We start from the raw sequence: 19,704 nt of genomic DNA on the forward strand, positions 1-19,704 counted from the left end.
ATTCTGTGTTTTGCAAAATTATTCATGAAAAGATCCAACAATTGATAATGTAAATTGCCTTTTTTGTATCAGATTTTGCAAGCACAGAATCACTGAGACACTGCTTGGTTTGCTATATAGAAATATCTGTTGCTTTCTAAGGACTGGTCTGGTGGACATTAATGAATGGAATCTTTGAAACACTTAAAAAATATTTTTTGACTCACATCCTATACCTTGGGTACAGTTCTTGCAGCATGAGCGTTGCTTGGAAGTTCACTGTGGTAGGATACACAGGATGTAGTTTTGGCATCAGTGGTTTTGCTCCTTTGAGTTGTCCTGGAATTCCCTGCTGTATATTCTTGAGATCTAGGGATCTGTAAATTAGAAAAAAAAAGTTTCACTTAATTTATTAGAAGTTTTTGCTGAAGTCCCATGTACATCTCGCAAATATAAAACATACCATGTGATTAGGCAATGCATTGAAGAAAATTAAAGTAAACCTTCTCCACCTACATTCTCTGACAGACCTCTAAAAATTCAAATGTCACAGTAATTTACTGTGAATATCTAAAACTTATTTATTATTTAAAATTTAAAGTTACACTGAGATCTATCACCTATGAAATCATTCAAATTACATAAGCAGCACATTTTAAAAAACCATAATATTTTAGAACACCTTAATATACATAGCAATTTTATCGCCATTTAGAATATGCATCTTTATTAATATTCTCTTACCTGATTGCATGAGGATGAAGTGTAGAATATATATTTTAGTCATAACCTTAACACACTTTCAACTCTGTTGATATTGAATAAATTGTGCAGTTTGAATTACAACCTATCGTGAGATATTCTTTATAAACATTTTTTTTTCTGTGTTTGCTTTATATTGTGTGCAAACTAGTGGTCAGTACTCCAGATGAGAACAGCACTAAGAAAAACAAAGTTGCTGGAAAAGCTCAGGAGGTCTGGCAGAATCTGTGAAGGGAAAAACAGTTAACATTTCGGGTCCGGTGACACTTCCTCAGAACTTTCCTGAGAACAGCACTACCCTTGTTGGCTGTGTGATGATAAAGTCAGGTTTAGACACGAGAGAACAGAATGCAGCAAGTTCAGAGGGAACCAGGTTAGAATGGGTGAGGGAAGCAGGCAATGATATGTTGGTAGATCTCATTAAAGAGATTGAAGGCAGATAAGAGGCCTGATGTAGGCGTCCAAATGGAAGGACAGTATTGCAGATGGGTCAAAGAATCTGTAGAATTGAGAAAGAATACCTCTCCAAAGCATGGAGGTGATGACAGATGAATAGTTCAACATCACATTGTGCTCAAAATTAATTGAGATGGGGATAGAACTGAGACTTTTGCTGAGAACAGATCACTTGGCATCGAGAGTGGAAGGTCAGAGGCTATTGTGAACACACTATTAGAGGTAGAGTTAAAAGAAGAGATGGGGTCAGAAGGAAGGGGAGGGAAGGAAGGATCCAGAGGGGTGCTGGCACCTGTGAGTTGCTGGAACCTATGCTCTTTAACATCTGAAGAAACGACAAAAGCTTCATTTTTAGGGGTCGAATGAGAAAAAGATTGAAATGTAACAGGGGGCCAGCACAGTTCTGAAATAGCATGAGGCAGTTCTGATTCGGAGAAAGATCAAGTGTGTAGATGTGGCAATGCATGGCACTGAGTGTTGATCTTAGGAAAATGAGTACAGCTATCCAAGGAGCAATGTATACTTCAGAAATACCTCTGATCTTGGGTGGATTCGAAACACAAATAATTGAGCTTCATATTCATGTCTTTCTCCAATGGATGCTGCCAGACCAATGAATTACTCCAGCATTTTATTTTATTTCAGATCTCCAGCATCTGTAGTACTTTGCTTTTATTTTATTCTAAAATGTTGATGCTTGATGAGAAGGTGACATAGTGGTAATGTCTCTAGGTTAATAATCTAGAGGTCTAGGTTCATGGTCTGAGGACATGGCGTCAAATCCCATTCTGGCGGCTGTTGGAATTTGACTGAAATTAATACATCTGAAATTAAAAGTTCAACTCAGGACCAGTGATCTTCAAATGATCTCAATGTTGCAAAAATAAAAGTCGTTCGTCTCACTAATATTGTTTAGGAAAGGAAATCTTCCATCCTTACTTTGTATGTCTACAAATGACTGTAGATCTATTGAAATGCAATTGAAATTTAAGTGGCTTAAGTGAAATGGCCCAGCAATCCATGCAGTTCAAGGGGAATTATGGATCGTCAACAAATGCCAGCCTTGCCAGTGTCTAGCATATCCCATGATAGATTAAATTAAAAAATTTATTGGGCAAATTAAAAATGTCTTCATTTTCAGTCAGTCAGTCATTACCAAACATATCATACATCACTGAAATAATTAAATTTATTTAAAATTAAGTAACTCATCGAGGTTTTGAGGAATATTCCAAAAATTATTGAGGCTTTATTGTGACTGGTTACACATAGTTGCACTTTCAGGAGTTGCTGACTTCATAAACCTGCATTCCTGAAACTTTGTTAATGTGCTAGGAGTAAACAAAACAAATCTTTTCTCAATTTTTTTCTAAATAAAGGAAAGTGTAGCTTCTACAATTATAAAATGATACATTTTTAATTTAGTTTGCAACCCACCTCTTTCTGAGACAAGTTGAAGTCCCCATCATAATTATTTTCTTTCGTGAAAATGTTCTGTTTGACTTTGCAATCTTCAATTTGGTAATTTTCATAAACAGGAAATCCACATGGAAATCCTGGTTTTTCAAGATGACTGTCATTTGGTTGTGAGTCCTTCACCAGATTCATTTGTATTTCATGGGATTGTTTTACTGACTTATGATTTTCATCACTCTCACTCTTAAATGGAGGGTCACCAGTTTCAAGCATTTCAATTTTAGGTCTAGCAACAAAGGACTCATTATCTGACAAACACTTAGAAATGTCTGTCTGTGCTTTAGGCAGCAAAGAATTATCGTTTGGCTTCTCAAAGTGGCACTCTACCGATTGAAATTTATTGTCTTCAGGTGTGTTATGTGTTTGATCAGAAACTCCTAAGAATGTATCTGAACTTTCAGTAATTTTGTTTGTTCCTGTTGGATTTCCACCATATTTATTTTGGTTAGTTGGAGTCACATGAATAGCTTTTGACATCATAATGTCCAGTTTACCATTTGGCAACTGCGATGCATTGTTGTCAAAAAATGGTTCAGGTTTGGTCAAAGGATATAGATTATCATCTGAAATCTTGTCCTTTTGAAGTGTAGAATTAAATAAGCAAGAGCGGTGTGGGGTAGATTGTTCTTCAACATCATCACTGTACAAGTTATCATCTTCATCATTGTTTTCTAACCTGGTCTTCTCATTAAAATCTAAAGGCAAAGGTGTGCTGCTTTTCTCATCAATGCATGTGTTTACCTCACCACAGTCACTGTCATGTGATGATATAGACAGGTAAGAATAAAAGTCTCCTTTTCGCAGCTGCAAAGGACGGTGGGAATGTTCCAATACTTTTTCCTTGATCTGAGCCACTGAAGTTGGATTCATCATTTCAGAATCATGTTGAGATATATTCTTAAGAGCTGTTGATGCCATATCAATTATTTCCATCACAAAATTATGAACAGAACTATCTTCTTCACCATCAACACCATGAGGAACACTAGAATGACAGGAACAATTTGAAATATCATTTATATAATCCTTATCAGCTTCTTCCAAAAGTCTGCTTTCTGTTTTAAGATGAGCTGAACATTTTTCAGATGATTCTTGACTAGTCAGATTATATTCATCACCACGGCAGTTAAGTATTAAATCTGCACTGGAATCTTCATGTTGTTGAAGTTTCTTATCTTCATTTGCAGAAGCTGTGTTCCCACCTAAAACTGTAACATTACAGTTCTTTTCAAGTTTCTCTGAGAAAATAGGCTTCTCATTGATGTTAAAAGTAGATGATGACAAATGTTGGTTTGCAGTCCCATTGTCTTCCAAACATATAAGCCATTTATCTTTCTGTGAAGATTGTATGGGGGTCTGGGGAACTGGAATGTGCTGTGTAGAAGGAACATCTGCTTTCTGCTCATATGTTCCACTAAATAATTCAGCATTTGAACGTCCTGATTTATGGGTCTTGCTAGTATTATGCTCCTTTTCAAAATACTGAAATTTCTTACTGTCTATCTCTTCAATTAGTTCTTTCTTGTCTTTTAATGGAGATTTTTCCACATTACCATTCTCTACATCATCTTTCAAATGGTCACCATAGGAGTGTCTGAGAGTCTCCACTCCATTTTGTTTGTGGTGTCTTTCTTTTGGATGGAATGATGTGCTCTTACAGTCTTTGGACTCAGACTGCATCAATGCAGAAGTCTTTAAAAATGGATAAAGTGTTGAAATGTTTTTGAAGGTTGGTAACTTTATACTATTTGAATCAGTCCTGCATTGATCCTTTTCTCCAGGATGCATTTTTTTCTTTTCCTTTGTCACAGAAAAAATTGGTTTAATCCAGTGGTGTAATTCATTCTTCATAAAGTTCCTATCTAAAATGTGATTACTTTCTTCATTAATTTCATCATCTGTAGCAATGCTGGAGTCATCATCATCCTTAATGCATAGCTCCTCTTCAGTTAGAGTAAGGGTTGAACTGGAAAGCAAATCACTATCGTCTTCTTCATCTGTACAAGCAGATGTACAAGACACGTTAACAATCATGCTTATATTGACATCAGCTTCATCAGTCACTGAGTGCTTAACCTGTTTTTTGAATGATGCATTAGAGTCCGAAATTTTATTTTTATGAACAATTATATCTTCAGAGCACAAAGAAAGCTCATCACTGCTGCTTAATTCTGTGAGAGAAGCAGCAGAATCTTCATTTGCTGATGATGCAGCATCAAATGAGAGCTGGCCAGTGCATGACATTTTGAGAGAGTTACTCTGCAATGTGATATCAGAAACACTACGTTTCATTTTTGGACTCATGGGATTCTGGATGTTTTCTAGACGTTTCAACAGATCTAACGTCCTCTTACTTAGCTCCCCAACTGCATCACTACCTATAATATCCCCTGATCCTTGAATGCTATGTAGCTCCTCTGTGACTTTATATGGAATAACCCAGCTCTCTAAGGAAGTACTGCGTTGGAGATCACCATTTTTGTGATTGTTAGTTCCAAGCTGAAATATGTCACCAGCAATTGAAAGTGATTCCACTGATGACCTCGGAGACAAAAATGCAAAACCTGAATCATTTATATTATCTTGAGATAGTCTGTCATTGTCTGTTTTGCGATAGTAAGTCTCAACGTTAGCATCACCTGATTTTACTGGCAGGCATTTTTTGGATGTAATACAGTCTGGCTTGGAATCAGGAGCTGATAGCCCATTTTCACAAATAAATTCAGCAGAATTTGGTTTAGAGGACACATTCCCATCAGTAGTCACCTTTTCTTCAAGTGAGTGAGTTACAGTCATATTTAACTCAAGCTCAGGGCCTTGCAGGTAAGAATAGTCATAAAATGTAAACACATCATATTGTGCCTCCAGATCATTTGAAAAGTCCTTTGAAGGGGTATTATTCATATCATGAGGCTGTAAGTTTCCTTCATTACTTAGAGACAGTGATTGAAGATTTTTTGACAATTCTACATTATTTTTCGTTCTTTGTATTCTTGCTGCATTCCTCATTTCTTTTTTTACAAGTGAACCCTGTCTTTGGCAAATGCATGACTTAATTGGACAGTCTTTATGTTTTAATTCAATCAGGGGATGCAATTGTTTGACAGTTTGAGCTTGATCAATTTGATTTGGCAGGGAGGTTTGAGAATTCGTTGTAGTTTCTGCATCATCTTCACTGACTATTTCGTTCTCACTCTCAAGTTTCAGTGATATTGGTTTGCCCTTTTTTAATGGACTTAACTCATCCAGTAGCTCTGGCAAAGAGTCATCAGACGAAAGAGAGGAATCTTTACTTGCACTCCTTACTAAATTCTTTGAACTGGGAAAAATTGAGGCATTCTTGAAGAATGGTGTATCAACTTTCCCAGGGAGTTGTATATTATGTTGGGTATAGACCTGATAGATAACTGGACAGGAAGAAGGAACTTCACCAGGGCTATACAGTGATTCTCCAGGGCCGTTGGTATATTGATCTAGCATAAGTTCATCACTAAGATTATTGATGGGTCTAGGTGAGAATTTTGATACGTCCTTTTCCTCAAATGCAGTATCAACTGTTTCATCTTGGATACCAATCAGATTGTTACTCATGTCCATTTCATCCCATTCCAGTGAATCTTCAAGCAAAATATTCAGATCCATTAGACCAGGTTCAACACAACTTAAGGAGTCCTAAAAGAGAACAAAAATGAAATGAGCTTTTAGATTTGATTTTTGCTTCAAGGTTTATGCAGCCGGTATCTTAAAACCATGCTATCCTTTTTCTAATGAACTGTTTTACTAAAATCTGCCTGATCAAATCATAAACAAAGCTATGTCCACGCTTGCAAAATATTAAATAATCCATATACCTCATCACATTTACATGGACTTCCATATTTATTTCTAAGGGATACATTTTCATAAATTTACAGGGAAAAGTATAATTGGCAGTGATTATTGCAAGCGCTATGAGTGGTGCAGGTGGCATGTCAATTCAATATTATTAATGCAAAGCCTAGAACATTTTAACTATTGGCCCTTATAAACATTTGATTAATAAGCTGCCCACCTCTTTGTGTTGGTGACGTTTATCTTGCTCTCCTGTAAACAAGAATTTTTTTATGAGCCTTTTCAATGTTGCTCGAAGTGTGAATTCTTCTCAATTACAATCCTGTTGCTTTGATGGAAGCAGAATCACAAAACAGTGGATGATCATAGTACAAGAGGAAGCCACTTGGCCCATCTTGTCTGTGCCAGCTTTCGAAAGGAACAATTTACCTGATGCCACTCTTTTGCTTTTAGTAGATGAAGTTCCTTAACACTGGACGCAATCTTCTGAATCTTTTCTCCACTTTCTCTGATGTCTTCACATCGTTCCTGAAGTATGGTGCCCAGAACTGGATGCAATACACCAGCTGGGACTGAATCAGCGTGCTATACAAGTTTAACATAAGCATCAGAATTCTGAAGTCAGAAGCCAGTTCCCAGATGTGCAGACAAATCCACAGAGAATTTTCATCCTTGTTTTCAAATCATTCTTTGGCCTCTTACCCCTTTATTTGTGCAATTTCTTCCAGACTCACAACTTAACCCTCTGTATATTCTGCATTCATCCAATTTCAGCCTCTTCAGCACCCTGATTTTAATCCCTCCGCAATTTGTAGCATTGTCCTCAGCAATCTTCATTCAAAGCTCTGGAATGCCGTCCCTAAACATCTCTGCTTCTATTTTCTCCTTTACAACATTCCTGAAAACCCACACCTTTGATTACATGTCTCAATGCAGCTCAGTGTTATATTTTGTTTTATAAAGTTTCTGCAAAGCACGTGGAAATATCTTATTACATTAAAGATACAAAATAAAAAAAACAAGTTATGTTGTTGTTGAGGTCCTCATTCAAGAGGAGAGGACAAATATGGGATATTATAGAATAATGGAACGGTCATAGCACAGGAAGCCATTCAGTTGTGTCTATGCTATCCTGCAGGAGCAATTCACCTATCCATCACTCCACATCCCCTCCCTGTCCACAGCCCTGTCACCATGCAAATATTTCCTTTTCAGATAATGATCAATTGCCTTTTGACTGCCACTGTTGAACTAGCTCCAACCACACTCTTGGGCACTGCTTTCCATTAGTCAACTGCTTTAATTCTGTGTTCTCCAATTCTGATCCTTCCACTAATGCGAACAGTTTCTCCTATCAAATTTGTCCTGATCGCTCCGAATTTGATGGAAAGTAGCTACAATTACAAATTTTATAACAGATTGTATAATGGTAGTGAACCCATGGCATGTCACCACAGGATCTGGATTCAAATAATTAAGTAATTCAGTAACCTGACTGGAGCAGCAATGATGAATACAGATGCTCAAGTCTCTGTTTTAACAGCACATTACATTATCCTAATAATCTTCCAGTTTTCTCGTTCCAGTTGCTAAACCTGTTGCTTGTCTCCTTTTTATTCAAATCACCTGGTTTCGACCTGTTATGACACATGTCTGGGCAGTGGGACTTGAATCTGAACCTTCTGACCCAGAAGTTGGGACACTACCCTTATGCCATAAGAGTTCTTTGCTTGTTGCCTTAACAACAGGCTTGAATAGCATTCAACTGGTAGCAAATGTCAAACAATAACCTTATCTGATAACTGCTTTCTCACTGTACGATTAAACCATATTCTTCACACAGACACTATTTCATTCCATCTGCAGCTTCTTTCTTCTCCCTCTCAGCATCTACACATTACAAGGAAGCCCCACACAAATGAAAGTTTCCTTTCAAAAGCTACTCATTTACAATCCCTCTCCTTTCACAGGACAAAATGATCCATAATGACAGAAAGGAAGAAAATCAGCAAGCATCCAGGCCTTCACATAGATAGAACAGGACGCTCTGGAGGCAGTTAAACCATCCAGAGCAAAAAGCACAAGCCTTTCAGTTTGTTCTTCTCAATAACTTGGAGTTTGTGGTAAAACATTTGGAGAATGTCAATATTCTAGAAGAAGTAACATCACATGCTTCCAAACATGACGATAGGGCTTTGGTCAAAGGACTGCCTGCCTAATAGATCTGCCAGTGTAAAAGATGGAACAGATCACTAAGTTGGATGATTTTAAAACAGAAAAGATGGAAAAAACAGCTAGTAGCATCTGATGATTTTGCATATATGATTGAAATTGTATTATATATTATATATATATGATTTTGATATAAATTTATTTACAGATAAAGTGCATAATAAATGTAAAAATATAGAGATTAAAATCAGTAATTCATATTATATACAATTGTGTTGACTGTTTGAAAAATGAATGTTATTTTCCTAGTTCTTTATAGAAACCTCTTAAAAAGGCACATTTGTTGGTGGCAATTGTAGTTGACCACAATCAACCAACCTTCCATAGTGAGAATAAATATGAGTTAATGAGCAATAGAAGACCTTTGGGCAATCACAATATTTCCCATTTTGAAGTTCAAGCAGTCAATTTGAGAATACTGCCCATCAATGTTTATTGCACTTTGCATCAAGGTAAAATGGAATCATGCATCTTTAAAATAATGACAATCGTAAACCATTATTTATAATGGTTTCATTTGCTGACTAAGTTTGTAAATAAATAGCCATATGCATCCAGCAGTAAATTCACAGATGCTGCAACATTATTGACATGCAACTCAAAATCACACAATTTGACAAAGAAAAATTACAAGCTCCCAATTATTTGTCATAATGACGCGACTATTTCAAAAATGTCCCACTACCACAGTAGAATTAATTTTTTAAAAAAGAAAAAGCACAAAATAGGTTTCTTGTGAACTATTTTCTTTCCAGCTTTCTTAACAGTTTTCTTAATTCCTCGCAAAGTGTAATATTTTTCTTGATTCACTCATTTAGGCTTTAACATAAACTAGAAAACACAGATGATAATTTGGCATATTTTCAGCTACATGAAGAATTACAACGTAAGGAATTACTGATGATAAATATTTGCAACTATTATGTGGAACACCACAGTGACGATAATAGATTTAGATAAGCTAAATAAAAGCAACAAAAATTAGGAAAAGCGGTAAAAGTTATGAATTGAGGAAAGCTGATTTCGTTGGTGTAAGGACAAATCTACCCCAGGTAGTATGGAATCAAAGAATGCTATGCAAATCTACAACAGAGTGATGGGTTCACTGTAATGAGGAGACTCGGGTACAGCTGAAGTACATTCTCAAGAGGCAAATACAGTGTAACCATAGCCTGGGCTCTCTAGATAATGGAAGAGAAAAGGAGTAAGGTGATAGAGGAATATAATGTGTATAGTTGTTGCCAGATTGATAATACAGGTGAGAATCAGACTGAAAATGGAAAATGCTTAATGGAAGTGAAAAAGGAGATAAAAGAATGAAAGAGAATGGGAAGAGGTTCAGAGGTACCATGAATCCAAAGATTTTCTACTGATACTGAACAGCAAAAGACATTAAAAGGAGAAGTGGGACTAATTAGGGAGAACCAAAAACAGAGTTGCTGGAAAAGCTGAGCAGGTCTGGCAGCATCTGTGAAGGAAAAAACAAGAGTTAACGTTTCGGGTCCGGTGACCCTTCCTCAGAACACTTTTCTGTTCCCCAGTTCTGAGGAAGGCTCACCAGACCCAAAACGTTAACTCTATTTTTTCCTTCACAGATGCTGCCAGACCTGCTGAGCTTTTCCAGCAACTTTGTTTTCGTTCCTGATTTACAGCATCCGCAGTTCTTTCGGTTTCTAATTAGGGAGGAAACTGGATCAACACATGGGGACAAAGGGAATGGTTGAGACATGAAATGAATACTTTATCTTTACTAAAGAAGAAGATGCTTCAAAGTCATGATGGAAGAGGGCATAGTTGAGACACAGTGTGGGCTAAATAAATAAAGGGAAGGAGTAGAAAGACTGGTTTTACTTGAAGTTGATAAGTCACAGCATCAGATGGGTTGCATCCAAGAAAACTAGAAGAAGTAAGGATGGAAATTGTAACAGTGTTAACCGTAATCTTCCAAGCATCCTTAGACAGAGGGTAGTACTGGGGGACTGCACTCAGCAACTACGGTCTAGTCAATTTAATCATGGCAGTGGAAAAGATTTTAGAGAAGTTAGTTGGGACAAAATAAACAGTCGCTTGGACAAATATGGATTCATTAAGGATTTGCACTAACTTATTAAAAGGAACACATCAAAGACAATCATGTTTAATTAAAATAAAAGCAACAGATGCAGCTCTGCCAGCATGTGTGAATCATTTCAAACCCCCACAGTACTGCCATACCCAGTCATGAATAGTCATGGACAATTAAACAACTAACTGGAGGAGGAGTCTCCACAAATATTCCCATCTCCAAAGATATGAAGTTACCGCCTTCAGTACAAGAGAAAAGGCTTTGCAATCATGTCAGCGAGAAGCAACAAAGATAATTTATTTCAACATTCTCCTGAGGTCTCCAGCCTCACAGAAATTGGGGTTCAGCAGGTTTAATTCACTCCACTAAATAAGAAAATACTGAAAGGCACTGAATATTACAAAGCCTATGGTCCCTGACAACATTCTGGCAGCAGTACTGAAGACTTGTGCTCCCTAACTAATTGCAGCTCTAGCCAAGTTGTTCTAGTACATCTACAACAGTGAAATATACCTAACAATGTGGGAAATTGCCAAGGAATATCATGTCCACAGAAAGCTCAAATCCAACCTGGCCAATTACTGCTCCATTAGTCTACTTTTAATCATCAGGAAAATGATGGAAAGGGTCATTGACTGTGCTATCAAGTAGCATTTCCTCAACAATAACATATTCTGCGGTGCTTAGTTTAAGTTGTGCCAGGCCCTTGCAATTCCTGATTTCATTAGGGAAGTCTAATTTGGCAAGATGGGTCCAAACAATTAAGTGGGGACAATGGCTTAGTGGCATTAATCCAGAAATACAATTAACATTCTAGGGACCTGCGTTCAAATCCTGCCACGGAAAATGGTGTAATTTAAATTCAATGAAGAATCTGAAGTTAAGAGTCGAACGATTATCATGAAGCTGTTGTTGATTGTTGGAAAAACCCATCTGGTTCACTAATTCCTTCAGGGAAGAAAATCCATCATCCTTACCTGGTTTAGCCTACATGCAACTCCAGACCCACAGCAATGTGGTTGACACTTAACCACCTTCTGGGCAATTAGAGATAGATAATAATTGCTGGCCTAGCCAGAGATGCCCACATCCCATGAGTGAATATCTGAAAAAAAATTACAGCCTTGTCCAAACATATTGATGAAACTCAAAAGGTTGCAGACGTACCAAGATGAAAGTTGTCTTTGTAGGCCATTCATTTCAGTCATAGGGCATGACTGCGGGCATTCTTCAATGGCTTCATCAATGCCTTCCCCTCGATTATAAGGTCAGAAATGGATATGTGCATGGAAAATTTTACCATTCACAATTCTTCAGCACTGAAGCAGTCTGTGTCTTTATACCTGGACAATATTCAAGCTTAGACTAATCACTGGCAAATTATATTTAAACCACATATTCCAGAACTTCCACTACCCTGAAACAAACACAGAGAATGTTGGAGAAACTCAGCCGGTTTGACAGCATCTGTGGTGAAAGAAAGAGAGTTAATGTTTCGAATCTGATATGACTCTTCTTCAGAACTGTTCTACCCCTCTATCCTGCAGGTTACCATTGATCAGGTATCCAGGGTAACTTGACAAGATGGATTCAAAATTGACTTAGTTATAGGTGACAGAGGCTGGTGTCCAGTGATATACCACAGAGATCAGTGCTGGGTTTCTTATTGTTCATACAATATAGAGAAGAATGTTGGGTGGATGATAAGTAAGTTTGTGGATGACATGAAGTTTGGCCATGTGGTGAGTGAGGAAGATAATATTCAGTTACAGGATGATATAGATAAATGGTCAGATTACCAGATCACTGGTAGATGGAAGTTAACCCCGAAAATTGTCAGGTGTTGCACTTTGGAAGAAGTAACAAGACAAGGGAGTATTCAATGAATGGCAGGACTTTTGAGTATTGCATCAGATCAAGAAGGCAGCTCACCATCATCTTCTGAAGGGCAACTAGGGACAGTCAATTAATTACGGGCCAGGCAATGGTGCCCACACTCCATGAGTGAATATAAAAAAAGCAGGTGCCCCAGCTGCTGTTGGGCTCTTCAAGGGCAGTGGAACAAATTTCTAATGCTGAACAATTAAAAGGTGCACAGTTCATTTAGGCGATATAAACAGCCTTTAAGTAATGGCAGTCCTCTTGCATTTTCTGCTGGCATAATGAGCTTGGTGACTTACATTAACAAGTTATCAGTTGTCTTCAATAATGAAATTACATCCAACAACACAAATGGTTCAGATGCCAAAACAATGTCGTTGGGAGGTCATCCACGTTGATCATTCAATTGACCAGATACCTATAGCAATCTAAAATAGATCCTGTTTTGTTCATGACTTGAATCTTTAAATCATCAAATTGGGATCATTTTTTTTGATGACTCTCACTTTTTATTCATGTTATTTGATAATATTTGCATGAGACAACATTAGGTAATTTTTTTGCAGAGTTTCCTTGGTTTTAATTATTTTGAATTAAGTTCATCCACAGCAAATATTGAACTGTTTGTGAATGATAACTTACTGAATTGTTCAATGTTCATGATTTGCAAATAAAATTTGAAGAATCATGGAGAAATTGATGGAATTTATTTGTCAAAATTGTTTGAAACTTATCATGATTGTGCTACCTAAAAAATGAGGTAAAAATGTAGACCACAGGTATGCTCTCTTGTTGGAGAGAGACAACTGGTGGTGATTTGAGGGTCACCACTCTGCAGCTGAGGGGAGAGATTGAGAATGGGTGTCCCTCATGGTAACTTTAATCGGTGTGGGAATTGAACACATGCTGTTGATGTTACTCTGCATGACAAAACAGCCAGTCAATCGAATTAACTGACCCCTTGTAAACAGTGCTGTTAGAGAGTGAGTGCCATGATTTTGACCCAGGAAAACAGTAAAGAAACCATGTTATAGTTCAAGTCAAGAAAGTGTGTTGCTTCAACTAAGAGGGAACAGCTGCTTCCTCATCATCCTACCCATGTCTCTTATAATTTTGTAGACCTCAATTAGCTCACTGCTCAGCTTTCTACTCTAAAGAAAACATGATGTGGAGATGCCGGGTGGACAAGGTCAGGATGGTGAGTGGCTTGGAGGGAAACTTGCCAGTGGTGGTATTCCTATGCATCTGCTGCTCTTGTCAGTCTAGATGGAAGTGGGCACGGTTTTGGAAGGTGCTGTCTAAGGAGCCTTGGTGAATTTCTTCAGTGCATTTTGCTGCTGCTACTGGGCATTGGCAGCGGAGAGAGTGGATGCTTGTGGGTGTGGAACCAATCAAGCTGCTTTGTCCTGGATGGTGTCAAACTTCTGGAATGTTGTTGGAGCTGCACCCATCCAGACAAGTGAACAGTATTCTATCAGGCTCCTGACTTGTACCTTGTAGATGGTGGACAGGCTTTGGGGAGTTAGCAAGTGAGTTACTTGCCTCAGTATTCCTAGCCTCTCACCTGCTGTTGTAGCCACTGTGTTTATGGCAAGTCCAGTTGAGCTTCTGGTCAATGGTAACCCAATGATGTTGATAGTCAGGGAATCAGTGATAGTATCACATTGAATATCAAAGGACATCTACGAGATCATCTCTTATTAGAGATGGTTATAGCTTGGTATTTGTGTGGCATGAATGTGACTTGCCACTTGTCAGCCCAAGCCTGGATATTGTTGAGAACTTGTTGCAGTTGAACATGGACTGCTTGAGTATCTGAGGAGTCATGAATGGTACTGAACATTGTGAAATTATCAGTGAATATCCCCACTTCTGGCCTTATGATGGAGGGAAGGTCATTAATGAAGCAGCTGAAGATGGTTGGGCCCAGGACACTACCCTGAGGATCTCATGCAGAGACGTTTTGGAGCTGAGATGGCTGACCTCCAACCAGCAAAGAGTTTGCCGCCAGTACCCATTGATTCCAGTTTTTCCAGGGCTCCTTGATGTCACACTCGGTCGAATGCAGCGTGGATGTAAAGGGCTGTCACTCTCATTTCACTCCTGGAATTCAGCTGTTTTGTCCATGCATGAACAAAGACTGTAATGAGGTCAGGACCCAAACTGGACATCAGTGAACAGGTTATTGCTGAGCAGGTGCTGCTTGATAGCACCTTCCATTACTTTACTGATGAGCAAAATGGGCAGTAATTGGCTAGGTTGGATTTATCTTGCTTGTTTTGTAAAGGACATACCTGGATAATTTTATACATTGTCGGGTAGATGCCAGAGTTGTAATCATTCTGGAAGAGCTTGGCTAAGTGAATGCAAGTTCTGGAGCATCGGTCTTCAGTACTGGAATGTTGTTATGGCCCATAGCCTTTGTGGTATCCAGTGCCTCCACCTATTTCTTGATATAACATAGAGTGAATCGAATTGGCTGAAGACTTGTGTCAGTAATGCTGGGACTACTAGAAGTTGCCAAGATGTATCATCCGCTTGGCTCTTCTGGCTGAAGATTGCTGAGAATGCTTTAGCCTAATATTTTGTAAATGGTTCTGAGGAGTTACTGATATAGCAGAATGGAAGACCTTTCCCCATGTAATGACTCCTGGATACCCAAGTAAACACTGGTGGCAGTGGAGAGAGGAGTGCACCGTCAGCTTTGCACCCAGGTCATGGCAAGATGAAAAAGTAAGACTTTCATTCACATCTCTCTTACTTTTTGCACAGGTCTACACTACCCTACCACAGGAACAGCACTGCCAAGTCTTCCCTACTGCTTTTCCCAATTTCTTCATTCAAGAATAGAAGCACAAATCCTTGTGTGTTCTTCTAATGTAACCTGCATACGCAGGATAAGTTGGCACAAAACAAGAATTAGGAGAGGTCTATTATCTATTTAATTCATCTAAGGGCAATCTGTTACCAACTATGAAGGTGAAGAACAAAGGAGCCCATACAATTGAAGAAGAATATGAGCTGTATCTCATAAACACTGGATTGTACTAAATTGACTCCTAATGAGCTCTGGAAGCATGCTGGCCAATGGGGAAGTGTCCACATCCAATCTGGAGTACTGACCGATTACATTTATGTTCTACAAATACCTATAGACTATATCATTACCTGAAAGGATGATACATGTGAGACCTTCATGTAGAAATAGATCTAACCTTTGTTTGCTTATAGCCTCTGACTTCTTCAACCTATCTGTACTACAATACTGCAATTGTAATCTGAGCAGTGATAGCTCTGAGTCCCCATATATGCGATTTCAATCAATTTCAGTCTCGTCAGAAGCTGGTTTCCAATTTTAGTTTCAATCTTAGCTTCCTAAGCAACTGAGAGAGTTTGTCTCATAGAATATGAATTCCCTGATTGGGGCTGTTAATCTGGTCCAATCAGGGAACCCTGGCTGACATAAAAAGGTTGAATGTTAGGAATATTGACACTCTGGTGCATGACTTTGTATGAGCCAGTACTATAGTCAAGGACTGTTCATGTGTGGATAAAGGGTGACTTGGTGTTGGAATTCTGGTCTCTGTAGAGTTATTTAATTTGGATTTCCCTTTTCAATTATGGTCTGTATGAAAAAATTAAATTTTTTGAAACCATGAATTCCATTGCACTATAGAAGAGCTTTCTGCTAGTTACCTGTAGTCTCTCTTTTTTTAATTTAATCCATTTTTCTAACCAACCTGTTCAGAGATGTTATCCACACCTCTGGAGCAGATGGGACTTGAATTTGGGCCTCCCGGTCCAGCAGGACATACGCTACCACTGTGCCACAAGAAGGCCCCTATCGTACTCTGTCTTTGTTTCTCTTCCTCCTTCTTTCCCTTCCACTCAGATTTTATTATGTTCAGCATGCTTCTCATTTGTTTTTTGTACCTGATACCTATCATATATACCCCTTTCTCTGCATTAATTTATTCTTTATCTTTTCTGTCATCTCTGGAGCTTTCACTTTATTTGCCTTATCTTTCTTCCTTGTAGTAATGTACCCAAACATCTATATAAAGGCAGCCTGTTGCTCTTAAACAACCTTGCCTGCTAATACTTGATTTCACCTTATCTAGACCAGGACCATTTTCATGTCAATGAAACTTAACAGTCTCTTGTTGATTATGTTGACTCTGAATTGCTTTTTGTTGTTTTCTAAAGCTCACTTAAATCTTTTATGAACGCAGTCCCTGAAATGTTCTCCTTATGATTCCTGATCCAATACAATCTATACAATTCTCCTGAGCAAAGCTAAGAAATTCTTCCCCTTTTCTGCCTTTTTTACTATCATAATCCTATTATATAAATTAGAAAAATTACAGGTGACAATTATACTGTTATGACCAGACCCTGGGTGAGATTCTTTGATTTGTTTTGTTTCCACATAGGGTACCTCAAACTATTAAGCTTCTGAATGAGGAGGGTTAAATTGGATCCACACCCTCAGTTGGTTGCAATACGATTAACTCAGAAAAGGATCCCTTCCATTGTGTATTCATTATCCCCAGACCACATGAACTTATGTTTAAAAGGAGACAATTAACCAGGCTTTCCACAGTCAACAAATTAATTACTAAATGCGAGAAGGATTTGTAATGCAACACATGAGACAGATTAGAAATTAGAGATGAACTCAAGAAGATAAAAGACTTTTGAAAAAGATATACAGATCAGTCTCTGAATTGTTCACAAAGAATAGGTATTTGAACATTGCAACTATTGTAGTTATTGGTAGCATTGACATGAGGAGTTGAAAAGTCATTTTCACAATCCTCAGCTTTGCAGAATGATTGAGATTCTGTAATTCTAATTCCTTTTGACCATGATTGAATATCAATATTCAGAGTGAGACAGTCACTTTGTTGGCCTGCTTCCTTTTGCTTAGCAAATAGCTAGCTGACTTATGGCACCTAGAGTCAGAGAAGATATTTTTCTGTAACACAAGGACAACAAGGGGATAGTTCTTCAACTGCAACCTTCACAGCAATGCTAGTGCTCAAACCTAGGCTGGTACACACAAGGTGATCAGTCCCACTAATATACTCCAGTAGAACTGCAACAGGTTTTTTAACCCCTGTCCTTGTGAATTCTACAAAGGCAAAAATGCAGTATCTGCAGTTTGAGGCATAATTTGCAGGGAGTGGTTTGCTGTTGAGATCATCAGCAATTGGCCATTTCTCTCTAGACACAAAAGATTACAGTGCAAACTATTTGAGTTGCCTCTTTCTCTCTTTGAATGTCCCTTTGCATCTGGCAGTGTGACATTTGGTGGGTCTCTCTTTGCAGACAGCCACTAGTTTGCACCCACAATCACTTTTGACTGTATTAGCCCTCTTTTAAAAAGAAACAAATTTTGGAATCACATGTTAAAAATGTTCATTATACTTTAGGTACACTATACCCACAATCATGGCCTACTAAATAATGTTTGTACCTGTGAGTTAATTTCCTTATAATGTTGTTTTTCTATGTGTTTCACATTACAGGGTGGCTTGCAAAATACACTCAATACCGTAATATTGTTCCCTCACTCTAACCAAATAGATCTGCTGTTAACCCTTCCAGAACATCCTCTTTCTCCTACACTGTAACATTCTTCTGAATCAATACTGCTAACCCTCCAATTTTCTTTCCTTCTCCACCTTTCATGAACACCTTGTATTCACGAATATTTAGTACCCAGTCCTATCCTTTTTGAACTAGATCTCCTTGGTCACCAAAGCACCACATTTCCACTTGGTTATCTGCACTTCCACACATTGTCTATTCATGTACATGCACTATAAATACAATTTAGATCTTTTTACATACACTCCTGATTCAAAAGAAAGGTTGCCAGCAACAGGATTACTATACCTAAATTTATGTAAATGTTGCCTTGAAATTACAATGTGTAATATTAACATCATTAGATTTATATGACATAGGCATTTACTAATTTGCTTCAAAATTGACTATTAAAATAGCAGCCAAATTTTGTATGAATATGTTAATTGTGCAATTTTACCCCATTTGTGAAAGGTAAATGTATTTGCAGAAATGCTACATACAAGTATTTATTTTGCCCTACATGTAATTTAAAACAAGAAATTGGAATTATGTTGTTAATTTAATATTCAATTATCTTTAATTCCAGTAACAGATTTTCACAACAAATTCTCAATCAACACAGCACGAATCTATCCCATTGAAACTAATCGAAGTGAAGAATCTTGGATTGATTAAGGAAGTATGTTAGCCAGTTTTTTTTTATTTCTCGCTTTATTCATGGCAAAAAAGGTTTCTTCATAATGACCAGATAATGATTGTAAATCTAATATAAAGGCAAATCTAACAATTGCTTAGATATGTTGTACATCTACAGTAATGATTTTTTTTATTAGATTGGGTTTTATTCTCTGCATGCTGATAAAGGAAACACTAATGACTAACTTGGTTTGTTATTACATGGTAAAAGCACAACTGTTCAATCAATCAGTTTAATCAAATAAAACATTACTATTATGCTGACCTTGCACCTTATAGAAATCAAGTAATAAGTAACTACAATAGCTACTTTAACAAGCTTTTATGTTTTAACAATAATAAACTGCTATAATGAAACAAGATAATAAATGTTAATGACATTTTGTAGCAGCTGTTTGTATGCACTAGATCTATAGATGTATAAATAAAATTTCTATTTGCTATTAGATATTAGAAATTTCAAAAAGGTATGTAAATAAGGTGGTTATTTTTTTATATTCATTCATGGGAGGAGGGTGTCGCTAACTAGGCAGCATTTATTGTCCAGAGGGCAGTTAAGTTCAGAGGGCAACATGTCACATGTCAGCCAGAGCAGGTAAGGATGGCAGTTTCCTTCCCTAAAGGACATTAGTGAACCAGAGATAGTAGGAACTGCAGATGCTGGAGAATCCGAGACAACAAGGTGCAGGGCTGGATGAACACAGCAGGCCAAGCAGCATCATAGGAGCAGA

At 37.7% G+C, this 19,704-nt stretch overlaps 1 protein-coding gene across 1 annotated transcript in view; it reads right to left on the reverse strand.

Annotated features, from left to right (window-relative positions):
- The window catches only part of akap6 (A kinase (PRKA) anchor protein 6), a 366,422-nt gene that overhangs the window by 2,475 nt on the left and 344,243 nt on the right, over positions 1 to 19,704 (reverse strand). The window contains exons 14-15 of the mRNA XM_048600427.1: positions 2,635 to 6,345; positions 216 to 356 (exon numbers count right to left, since the gene is read on the reverse strand). Of these exons, the coding sequence (XP_048456384.1) occupies positions 216 to 356; positions 2,635 to 6,345 (3,852 nt within the window). The remainder of the gene's footprint in view (positions 1 to 215; positions 357 to 2,634; positions 6,346 to 19,704) is intronic.

Source organism: Rhincodon typus, chromosome 8 (assembly GCF_021869965.1).
Source record: "Rhincodon typus isolate 14 chromosome 8, sRhiTyp1.1, whole genome shotgun sequence".
Taxonomy (NCBI): Eukaryota; Metazoa; Chordata; class Chondrichthyes; order Orectolobiformes; family Rhincodontidae; genus Rhincodon; species Rhincodon typus.